Source organism: Gymnoscopelus microlampas, assembly GCF_963454915.1.
Source record: "Gymnoscopelus microlampas genome assembly, chromosome: 9".
Taxonomy (NCBI): Eukaryota; Metazoa; Chordata; class Actinopteri; order Myctophiformes; family Myctophidae; genus Gymnoscopelus; species Gymnoscopelus microlampas.
Genome location: NC_139946.1, coordinates 35,672,560 through 35,684,976, shown reverse-complemented (window position 1 = coordinate 35,684,976; position 12,417 = coordinate 35,672,560). Strand labels below are relative to the sequence as shown.

Here is a 12,417-nt window from a genome sequence, read left to right as displayed (position 1 = left end):
CCATAAAACTGTCCATCTTTGCCATGTAGTCAGCTAAATCATAAGTGTGGTAGAGACACTGGTAATAATTACACAAACTGTATCCCTCAAGACTTTTATTCAACATCATTAAATATTCATTACAACCCACAGACAGTGTGAGGGTTCTACACGGACGGAAGAAGAACTGTGCATTTCAAACAGAACCTGCGACCAGGGCAAGCCTTAAAAAAGAGATGACAGAAGGTGACATCTGAACATAATGCCATAAAGTTGAAATACCACAGAAAAAAGGTACAAGCAATCTCTCCCTCCTCTCCCTGCGAGTTAATGACAGACATTAAAAAAATCCATTACAACTATAAATGTTATCAGGTCAGTGAGGGCTGCATGTGTATCTGCGGCTGCAGGCCTTGCCTGCAGAGGGAATGAAAGGAAACACAGCCAAGAATTACAATTACTAGAGGAGGGTATGGATAAGGACTGTCCATTCTTACGCTGTCTATCAAATGCACATTACTACACAGATATCACCGGGTTAGGGTTTCGATTTGCTGGGGGGAATCCATGCCTCTGCTTTTGATATCCCCCCGGTTATTCATTTTTAGCATCAATGGGTGTGTTTTATCCCTGCTTCTGGTCAAACTGAATTTCATTTTGGGAAATGTCTGATATGGTTGATATTTATGTACAGTATATAGCGCTTAAAGGGATACTTCACCCCCAAAAAATCGATTAGTCACCCCATAGAGACTTGAATTCATGGATATTTTTTTGTTTTTGTCGCATTCCTAAGCCAATAATTTGATGACCAGCGGACCGATAGGCAGCGGTTCCGGTAGGAGACACAAAGGAGACTCTTTCCGGTCATCAAATTATTGTCTTAAGAATGCGACAAAAAAAAAATATATCCATGAATTCAAGTCTCCATGGGGTGACTAATCGATAGAAAGAAAGTCATTTTGGGGGTGAACTATCCCTTTAAGTGGTTAAGAAAATGTCCCGTCCGATTTACTAATTGAACCCTGGATACAGCAATAACCAAAGACCGATTAGCGCACGTGGAATGGAATCAAAGTCATATGTTTTATCTATTTAAATAGAATGTTTATTAGATGTTTCTTATTTTCCTCAAAACAAAACACAATGAACTGTCAATTTGTGAAATATAATGTGAGTAATGCAAAGAGTTTCTTGCAAATAGTAAAATCACACCATGCTTGAGCAGTTACATAAGTCAAGCTCTTACAAATACTGTACTAACAGTAGGCAAAGTGATAAGCATCTAAAATTGGCCACACTGGTCTTGTTTACACTGATTCCCTATTTATTTATGGGTGTGGAGTGAGGTTGGTATGCCACTTTATGGAAAATATATTTGTCTTTTTTTCTTTCTTTTTTTTCAATTGTGACCCAGGAGGTGCTCTTACTATGGTCATTGGTCTACTTGAGGGTCAATAGTTCAGTGAGCATTTGCACACTTGCACAATGACCCTTAGTACTGTATGTACCGGTAATTTTAAAATGACTTTTCCACCTACAACCCGAATTAAAATCTCTGTCACCCAGGAACTCATGCTCAATAAATAATGTGTGTATTTCAGACATAAAAGCTACCCATGTTGATTTCCCTGTGGCTGAGGCTAGGCGTATTAGGCTTGTGAATGCCGTAGTAGCGGGACATACCAAGGGTCCTTCTCCCAGTAGCCAGAGGGGCTTGTATGAAAATATTAGTTTTGTTTATGGGTGGACTGGCTTTGTCCTTCACGTGGCCTCTAAGGGTGATAAAGTGACAGTTATATGATCCACCTTGGGCAGAAATAGGAAATGTTGCCGTGAACACCAGCTGTTGCTTAGGTCGACTTGGGCATGGGAAGGGGCCTCGGCCTTCCCAGGCACTGCCAAATAAAGAGACTGCCGTGATGTGTATGTGTCAGTGTGTACGTGGGAAAGAGTATTTGACTCTCACATCCGCTCTTGTTCTCTTAGTTTTCCAAAAGGTGTGAAACTACTCGGCTGGGGAAGATTGCATAGTATGAGCCCTAATGGGGATGAGGGTTGCCGTCTGGAAGAACATTATTTTCACAGCGTCGCAGCGTAGTGCTTATTGTAGAATCAACATTTGTCAGCTGCGAGGCAGGGGCTCCACCAGATAGACGCAGCTCAATGTAAATGTGTCCAAGGCTGTGCTTTTGCTGTATTTGACACCACCCCCCCCCCCCCCCCCCCCCCCCCCCCCCCCCCCCCCTCTTCTGTGAATGACGGCTTCCCAGACATCTCTGCCTCACAACTGACAGCTTGGATTCCACATTCATCTTCTGTCTTATCAACCTCCGGAATGCACGCACACCGCTACACGGGAGGGAAGAGCAATTCTATTAGCTGTCAACAGCCGAGACACCTTGCCATCCAAAACCTGGGGAATATAGGCGAGGCAAAACATGAGTATAACCCCAATGGCACCCAGTGATATTACATACGTACGCCCTGGTCCACATCGAGGTGGAATACTAAAGAGGTAATGAGAGGCATCCTTTCCCCCACTTTCTCTAGATATCTGCAAGTAAATCAAGGTGGAGCCTCTAGCCGCCATTGTATCTCAAGTCTTTGTATCTGATGATGCAAGTTAAAAAGAAGAGCTATATTATTGTACCTTAACCAATGATGGACTTCAAGAACGCATAGGAGCTTCCTGTTTGTACGCCACCTAGAAGAGAATTAAAGTCAAAGTCAGAATCCAAGTTGGTGCCATTTCAAGCAAACAGGAATGTCTGTTCAAATAATGTGTGTGATTGGGGTACAACAACATAAAACAAATACAAAAATAAGAAATAATGTATTCCCATTAGAAATTAATGGGGCAATGATGTCTAAAAAGCCTTAGAGTATCATCCTTGAATAATATTAATCTGCGTTTTCATTTAACTCTAAATTAAATTCCTTTATTTTGGAACGCATATTTATCAGCTGCATTAATATTTCAGTTAAATATGAAGCATACGGTGAAATGACATTCACCCAGTCAGAAATCATGGCCCGAGAGGACTGCATACTCTGCAACCTATGGTGGCGATCGAATGCTTGCTGGCTTCACTTTGGGCCAAAACGGCCTAATATACAACTCCCCCCTTTAATTGCAACTGTGTGTTTAATCAAAAAGCATAAAACTCCTGGCGGGTATGTGGCATCTGTCCCGAGTGGCCTCCTAGGATTGATGTGCTGGATTCGGGGAGTTGCCTGGTCCTGTAGTCCACGACCTGAGACACTGCCCCATCACTTTTATCACATCTTAAGGAATCTTCTCTTTTAATACAGCCCATTACTGCTGACATACAAATCTTCCTCAACATGGCCCCATCTATGGCCTGATCAATTTTTATACTGCTGAGCCGTCCCCTTTCTCCTCATTTTGTCATCTCAAAATTCATATTATATAGGATTTTCTTATGGGGAAAATTGCAATAAAATCCGTTACCGCCCAGAAGATGTGCACCGGTCAGTGATTGGCCGCGACTAAAAAGCTTTAGAGAAAATAAAATTTGTTTCTGTAGTAAGCAGAACTGTTTAAATGTTATTTATTTTTATGCTCCTAAGAAAATATATTGTGAAGTGCAACATTGATTTAGAACATAACCATGTCTCAGGTACGGGTCGGAGGGGCAGAATTTATGAATCCTTTGCACAACTCCTTTAATTGAATTTTCCAAATCTCTCACCACACACAAATAATCAATACCTGCTGCTGAGGGAAACTTGCCTCAGAATTATTATGGCCTTTCTTTTTCCATTCTGTAGTCATCAGCACATACAGGCACCGCGGGTATTTGTAATGCCTAGACTATACCCAGTGGATTTATGCTCGCCCCAAGCCTGATTTGCTCACCAAAAGTGACTTCTGAGGAGTGCTTACTGAAACTTTAGTTAACCTTAAAGGACAGCGGTAAGCGTTTCTCAACACTGCTTGCTTGGAGAAAGAAACTCATTTGAAAGAGAGACTGCGTTATAACAGCATTAGAGAAAAGGGGGACAGAGAAAAGAAAGAGGCAAAGGAGACGAACGAGGTGAAGGAGGAAGAGGTTTGGGAGGTGGAATCACAGGTTTAAGCCTGATTTATACTTTGTCGTACAAAACCGCTGCGTGCCGAAAATAGCATATACCATACTCATAACGCATATGCCGGAGTGTAAATTAGACATCAGTCATCAATGTTAAAACATCCATGTGGATTTGCTCAGCTGACTTGGCAGGATATGGGAGCTGATGGGGGTACGGTGCCCAGGGCACAGAACCTGGATAGAATCGTGTACTGTGGTAGGATGGCTGCTGTGGAATTTTCATATATGGCTGTTAAGGAAATGAACATGGTTTCATGTGAAAACAATAAACTGTCTCCAAAAGGTTGCCATCTTGAACCATCACTGAAATGATATCTTATGTTATCACTGTGAACGAGGTGAGGGCTTTTAACCCTCTCATGCCGACTCGGGTGACTGAACACTGTCTCTGGTCACATGGAGTCGTACAGTCTAAATGCTTGGTTGTGTAACAAAATAGAAAGGACAGACACTCAGACAGAGTCCCATTCTGGGTGTGGGGATTTTCTTTTGCTGTGGGTCTGTTTTATGGCAGCCCATCAGGTAACTGGAAGGTGTCTTCAGTCACATGGAATAATTCTGCAGTCACAAAACAGCCCCGAGGTGCTGCTCGGATCAGCAGTGTAGAGACTCACGAAGCTCTGAAAGAGCTCTGTTCACATAAAATGTATCCCCCATACTGTAGATAGCATTTTTTGCCATGTGAATTTTTCATGGTACTTTTTGTATCAAGTAAGACGCCCCGAGCCTCTAAAGTTCACTTACAAACCGACTAGATGCCCCCCCCCCCCCTTTTTTTTCTAGAGTGCTGAACCAATTGTCTCATGTTGGCCATGGGTTGTTTCTCACTTACGATCAGTTCTAGAACGTATCGATTTCAAACGGCTACAGCATACTGTGAATTGAAATAGCTAGAATCGTATATCTGCACTAGCGCTCATGGTGGGTCACAATTCATTCGTTAGCCATGTCGGCTGGATGAACAAGAATAACCATGATATAACATCCTGGAACAACGAGGGACGTGAATGTTGACACCGGGAGTCAAGAGAATGAACACCGCTGTCAGTTAGTCCTGGAGCCGCACTAACACACTTACCCTTTCCAGTAGGGCTCCTTACACCTCTTCATGCATTTAGCACATAAACCCAAGGCCTGAATAGCATAGCAGCGAGTCTAAACAAACATTTTACACTATGGAAGAATCATGCTTCACAACACCATCAACATCATCTGTCTGGATTTCATGCTCCCCGCAGATATGGGCCAGAGATCTTCCATAGCTTTGAATAACAGTTTGTTTACTTAAAATGTGTCTCAGGGAAACAGAGGGCCAATTCTCTCCCCGAGCTATCCGCTTTGACGTTGTGAACTCTGTTGTTGCAAGGGGGTTTATGCACAACTGATAAATTTCATGCCTCCACCATGTGATAGAAAATGTGACATTCCTGCAGCGCGGATCCACAAGGCAACTTGTATGTCAGACCCCTTCCCTGGAACTAATTAAAACAATTTCTAACAACCTTATCGGAAAACAAGCTTCACGTTGGACAATGGGCCCCCTTCAGTTTCCACAAGTCACCATTATATGATTGGATCACAAGAATTGCTTTGCTGGAGGCATAATATGTGCTTAAAATAATCAAATTAATTCTTTCCTTGGGAAATCTGCTCGTTGACTTGTTTGTGTTACCATAACAAAATGTTGTTATTCACCAGAGTTCACAGACTGCCTGATTGTCTAGAAAGCTAAAAACAAGCACACACCGAAGTCATTATCGTTAAGATAGCCAAGCAATGGGAGGATGTAAATCAAATCAACCCGTGGAGATAGATGAGTCTGGACATCAGTCCTTGTGACCACTCTCTCTTCCGGCTCAGCATGAAATCAATCAACTTCCAGAAACAAGTGGAACCAAATACCTTTTCTTATAATCACGGCATTGTGAGACATAAGGAAGCCAAGAAGTCACAATCACAGCAATATAATACGACACTAACTGCCACTGGTCACTGTTAGTCAAGAAAAGTCATGGCCGAAACCATTGTGACGTCATGAAACAATGAGGCTGATTGGTCTGTTGATTTTAAACAAAACAAAAACAAAATACACATACTGCCTCAGGTGAACACAAAGTACAACATTTCTCAAACCTTTGGACACCACAGATGCCATTCAGGCCAAATTCAGAAAATAAATCTATGTGGTGAACACTTTCCACACCAGTCTTTTCTGTTTGTCTAGATCAGTCAAAGTCAAGTGAAGATGTTCTCCAAGTAGTTGCCAAATTTGTTTCTTAAACTCCATTGTTTTGGCCATCAAATTTCTCATTGATTAACACAATAAAATCCCAGCAATGTTTTGTGTATGCATGCGTGCGTGTGTGCAGGTGCATGTGTGCGTGAGAGAGAGATAGAGTGTGTATGTGTGTGTGTGTGCGTGAGAGAGAGATAGAGTGTGTATGTGTGTGTGTGTGTGTGTGTGTGTGTGTGTGTGTGTGTGTGTGTGTGTGTGTGTGTGTGTGTGTGTGTGTGTGTGTGTGTGTGTGTGTGTGTGTGTATGCATTTTTCCTGATGGTGAGAAATGTAACAGAAGTGTAACAGAATATGACAGTGTGTTTACTCTGACAGTGTGAAAAGTTTATTAGGTTAATTAGTTGACCAATTACCTTGAACATGGTTCTGGCGAGCATCATTTCCATTAAAACTGGCCTCTGCAGCTCTGGATGCTGAAAGCACAAAGTGCTATTGCAATTCACTTTAAATAAGGAAATAATGAGTAAGCACTGACTTTCTTTTTTCCTATCTTACAATTATTGAATACAAATAAATAATATGAAATATCACCTACATCTAGATCACAATCTGAAAGGATGTTGTCACATTTGTAATTACAGTCTAATTCAGTTTCAAACTGAGTTTTGACCTTACCATTAAGGTCTAATGGATTACGTTAACACAGTGTGTAACACACAACTAAGGTGTCTTTTGCCTACTCACTCAGCTCACTGTATCTCTTCAGTTCAGTGCTCAAATCAGCAGACGGGGCTGGCGTGGTGAAGAAGTGCCTTAGCTCATTGCTGCCCTCTGCTGACTGATGGAAATACAGCTTCAGAGACAAGTAGGGTAATACAACAAGCAGAACAGTAATTTGGGGCAGGAAATGGAAATGAGATGGATTTGAAACCTTCTCTCTGTGTGTGTGTGTGTGTGTGTGTGTGTGTGTGTGTGTGTGTGTGTGTGTGTGTGTGTGTGTGTGTGTGTGTGTGTGTGTGTGTGTGTGTGTGTGTGTGTGTGGGGGGGGGGGGGGGGGGGGTCATGTCCCTGTACGTTACTGTTACTAAAATGGGAGCAACATAAATTGTCATCATAAACCTAAGAGTTGCCATCTGTTTTTAAATATAAAGCCACATTTAAACTGGGTTTTCAGTATTATCATCATCCCTCACGCTGATGATGAAATCACGGAGACACTACATTTCCTCATTCTCTGAAGATGGAGACCAAAGCATAAGTGTCACTCACCACTATTTCCTCCAGCTGTTGCCGTGCCCTGATGAATGCCTTCCCTGATGCTTCCAGTTTAAATCTCAAGACGTGGAATCTGGTTAGACAGAGTAAGGAAAGAACTGTGAAAACTAGGTTACACAGGTTTTGCAGTAAAGACTCACTCAAGATTGTGGTAGTGTGATGATGTGACCCATACATATAATCATAATTTTAATCAAATTACTTATTACAGCTCAGCTCAGCTTACTGTACAACTGGAAAATGAACAATTAACTATTAGTGATCTAGCAATATCTGCCTATTAGAACTTGGCACTGCAAGCACAGTTCTAGAGAACAGAAACACATGAAAAGTTTTTGAATACATAAGGGGTGGTGTAACAAAACTATAAGAACTGCTGACAAAACAGCTCCTAACATATATTTTCATGGCTAAAACAAACATTTCTTTTTTCAGATAAAGCAGCCATTTTGTTCTTATGTCTTACTCATGGGGGGGGGGATGATATGATATATAAGCAAAATGGACACCATGTGAAAAATGTCAAATGTTGGGCAGCCATTTAGAAAATGTTTAATATTGACATGTTCCTCTAGTACTGGGACCAAATAATTATTATTTTCTATCAATAATAATAATAACAACTAAACACCCAGTGAAATCCTAGGGTTTAGTATTCACGAACATGACATGCAGCTGTTGAGAAGCTTTTGTGCAGGTGTTCTGAATGTATTATAAATTACAGTTCCTCTATAATGTTAGTGGCTGCACTATAAAATTAAAAAATAAATGCTGGCCTTGATGGATAGCCCAGACATCAAACGTCTGTGCCTTGGCTAAGGAAATGGCTCTTGTGTTAAAGTGCTCTTATACAACTATTTTTAGTGCTATGTAAATCACTGATAATTTGGCCAGTGATGAATCCCCCTCATTCCATGTCTCCTGTCATTAAATTCTTATATGTCATTTTGACCATCAGCAAAGTGTGGCAATTTAAATATATATCAACTAATAGAGCGAGGGTTCTCTGTAACCCTTTGTATTCATACTTACTGGCATGAATGCTACTGTTCAAGGTTAAGAAAGAATCTTAACACACAGCTTAACATTTTACACAACAAAACATACTAGAACTTAATAGATGTAAATCTTCTCCTTGGATACTCACTTTTCTAGATCTGTCTGTGGGGCCTTTTTAAAATTTGCAGCTTTGGTGGGGCCTGTTGACAGAAATGACATACAGTACATCAATCTCCAAACCCTCAGTGTTTGGTTGATACTGTACTTAATAGCAAATTGCTGCTATTTTGTGCCTTGAACAAGGAAACTGCTGTACTTGCAACAGCATAAATGCATATTGCTCATAGTCTGACTCAAATGAAAATGAAATCCTCTAAATCTGTGGTTTTCAAAGTGGGGTCCAAATGAATGTCCATTTCAGGAACAGACGGTACTTAATTTTAATACAGACAGTGGCTGCAGAATGTGGATGGAATAGTCATGATTCCCCTCAGGGAGGAGCTTGAAGACTTTGTACACTTGTTCAGCAGCACAATTTAGCTGACATAAAAATACCAGAGGGTTACAATGCCATTCTTCTCTGAATGAAGAGACTTTCTTTCTACCCAGTTACATATTTCTTTTTTTTTAAAACACATGATCCATAGAGGAGACAGGCTGTTTGGAATTGTTGCGTAACTTAATTTACTCAGTAAACAATGAATATGTTATACGCTTCTTCTCCATTATAGTGATCAAGTCTCTGTATGTAGAGGACACATAAGAGGAGCCTCGTAGAGGGAATATCATTATTGTAGTAAACATTAGATCCAGTTCCGATTTTGGGAAGTACTTCCCTTTTCACAATTTGGAACATAAATTAACTATACACAGCAAAACTGGCAAGTAAAATATCCATCCCTTTTGTCTCCAGTCTGTAGCTTGGTAATGTAAGATACTTTCAGTTAGTTCATGTTGTACTGGATGTATATTTCCAAATAGGCCTGCAAAGATGGTTGCATGATATACACACCTCGTAGATTTGCAGTGCCAGTCAGGGGAGAATAGTTTGAGTCACGTACTGGTATTTTGGAAGGTGCACGCTGTTTAAGCATATGAGACAGAAATAATAAAAACGATTTAGACGATATAGTACATTGAGAACATTTGTTAAGATAAGTTCATAAACAGGATACAGTAATCAAGAAGGTTTAATTCGTCACTAACTCATACAAGTACAAGCAGCGAAATGTTGCAACATCCTAAAAGTAAGAGAAGAAATGATGATGTAATAAAAAAATATGTACAGTGAGAAACAACTATAGGATCTTGTCTTAGGCAGGTACATTAGCTTATCAATGTATCAATGTATCAAAAATCCTTGATTATGCAGGCTAAAATCCTTGATTTTGCCACGAAAAATGCAGGGTTTTAATGTAATTTCAGGAAGTGAAATATGCAGGAATTTGCTAAATATGCAGAAATATGCAAAAAGTTGTGGAATATGGGAAAAGTTGCGAAATATGCAGAAAAATACAAAATATGCTAAATATGCGGGAAGTTTGTGCAGAAATATGCAATTATGCGCCCTTTTTGAAAAAGAATTACCCACGCATAATCTGTGCCATTTGGCTGATTATGCGATAAATTATGCGATCGTATAATCACATTTTTCCGGAGGGTATATCTAGACATATCTAAATGTGCAGGTAATGTGCATATACAGATCTAACTGTGCAGGTAATGTGCATAATACATATCTAACTGTGCAGGTAATGTGCATATACAGATCGAACTGTGCAGGTAATGTGCATAATACATATCTAAATGTGCAGTGCAGGTAATCTGCATATGCAGATCTAACTGTGCAGGTAATGTGCATGTATATCTAATCAATAGCAGGACTCAATGTCACAGTCAAATGTGCAAAGGAGAGGAGCATACAGTCAGGAATATTAAGGCATATTGTGTCAGTAGTAATACATATCTGAATTTTACTCACATCTCGGGCTCGGCTGTTATCCATACAGAGAGCTCGTCTGGCTCTGATGCATTGCAGAGACACATTGTTATTATTAACACTATTAACATCATTAGTCACAGAGTCATTATTAGCCAGATACAAACAAACAACTTTTAGGATCCATGACATTATCACTCTCCTGTTCAATATTACACTATTTCAGTCTTTATCAATGAAGAAAAGATACAATGGAATTATATTAAATGTAGATATTCTGAATGTGGCCAATGTGGTTTCTTGCTGAAAGTAGAGCGAAAGTATTAAAAGAGCTAAAGATGTCCATGTTTTTGTTAATGAGGTTAAACCAACTTCACCGCGGTGTAGTTTTGAACATTTGGACAACAACTGCAGCAGTAGCCCTGAAACATGCGACTTTCTTCATTTACCGCCCGCACATCTACATAAACGTTCACATTTCAAATATAAAGTGCTTACCCGATGGCCACGGATGTTACAATGATGTACGGGGCCACAGAAGTACCTGTTATCTTCCGTATTGTTCAATAAAAAGCAATTTAATCCGATCGGTGGCCATTTTCTCATAGAGTTATAATGTATCAGAGTGTAGTACACCTCCCAACCAATAGGGTCACGACGTAGTTGAAAGCGTGGAGAAAATACAGAGAAAATGGCCATCAATCGGATTAAAATGCTTTTTATTGAACAATACGGAAGATGCAGGTACTTCTGAGGGCTCGTATATAATTGTAACATCCGTGGCCATGTGGTAAGCACTTTATATTTGACCAGGTGGTTGAAATTCATCCATGACGTATTGTGAATTTGTACTTCCATGTACTGTTGTTCTCATGTCTTACTAAATAAAGTACATCAATCAATCAATCAATGACTGTCGTCGTGGTCGTCACAGACGACCGTCATGTGAACCATGGATACTGTAGCAGAACCTCTGCAAGGCTCAACCATGGTTGCCAGATCTGCATATTATAATTTCCCCGCAAGATTTTATTTGAAAATAGCCGATCTACACGCTCACAACGCGTCGCATCTGGACGCGTTGTGAGCTTGTAGATCTGCTATTTTCAAATAGCTGATGTATATGTTAAAGTGCTCATGTGGCCCATAGTCGCTTCTTTTGGGCTGGTTTTCCTAGACCTGGTTGCTTGTTTCTCTCACAGAATCTGGCAACACTGGGCTCAACACCCATTCCTGCGGGGTACAATTTACAACTGACAACGCATTTAATGTAGGCTTTAATATTTGATAAATATAAAGAGACATGGGTACTACTACCATAAAGAGACACATGGGTACTGTCTACTCACTGAGTTTTTTTGGACATTGTTCTTTTCTTCACAAAACAAAAAAAAATAAAGTAAACAATCCAAACTGGGCGCGTGTGCAACATTCAATTGTCCCTCTTAAATACGACCTGGTCCTGACTACAGTTCCGGATATATTCCTTTAATGAAAATAAGCATTAAGATATTTACCAATAACCGTTTGATACTTTAAAATAACACCTATTACTATTATTATTATTATTTTACTACACATTATGTGTGGTGTGTACATCCAGGTAAGTCATTTGAACACATTGTTGCTGGATTTTCTAAATCATATGTTTCTTCAGTCTGGTTTTGGTCGTGCACCACTGTGTTGCCATGTCCTCTTATAAGCGACATTGGGCTTGTCTTTCTATAAAGTTGCTTGTAAATATTGGTTAGTTAGCTGGTGTTTTTGGGGGCTTGTTTCTAAAGTGTAGTTGCTTATTTTAGGCTTGTTTCCGGACCCCCATTTGGAAATATTTTATACCAGGGACAATCATACAGATTTATGGTGTTAAAATGT

At 40.1% G+C, this 12,417-nt stretch overlaps 1 protein-coding gene across 2 annotated transcripts; it reads right to left on the bottom strand.

The window, feature by feature from the left end:
• Positions 1 to 80: 80 nt before the first annotated feature.
• Positions 81 to 11,946, bottom strand: itgb3bp (integrin subunit beta 3 binding protein). Of its 2 annotated transcripts, none has more exons than XM_084066348.1 (9): positions 11,892 to 11,946; positions 10,585 to 10,627; positions 9,616 to 9,685; positions 8,752 to 8,803; positions 7,599 to 7,677; positions 7,074 to 7,182; positions 6,743 to 6,802; positions 2,633 to 2,686; positions 81 to 396 (listed from the first exon to the last, which is right to left on the bottom strand). In XM_084066348.1, the coding sequence occupies exons 1-8, from the start codon at positions 11,906 to 11,908 to the stop codon at positions 2,634 to 2,636; spliced, it is 483 nt and encodes a 160-aa protein (XP_083922474.1). In that variant the 5' UTR covers positions 11,909 to 11,946; the 3' UTR covers positions 81 to 396; position 2,633. The 2 variants fall into 2 exon arrangements, with proteins under 2 accessions (XP_083922474.1, XP_083922475.1); XM_084066349.1 differs by having other exon boundaries at positions 7,074 to 7,167.
• Between the last annotated feature and the right edge of the window lie 471 nt (positions 11,947 to 12,417).

Coding starts and splice junctions, on each gene's coding strand:
- itgb3bp (XM_084066348.1), bottom strand. Junction 7,678..8,751: donor CCACAGACAGATCTAGAAAA/GTGAGTATCCAA, acceptor CTGTCTAACCAG/ATTCCACGTCTTGAGATTTA. Junction 7,183..7,598: donor AACAGCTGGAGGAAATAGTG/GTGAGTGACACT, acceptor TTGTCTCTGAAG/CTGTATTTCCATCAGTCAGC.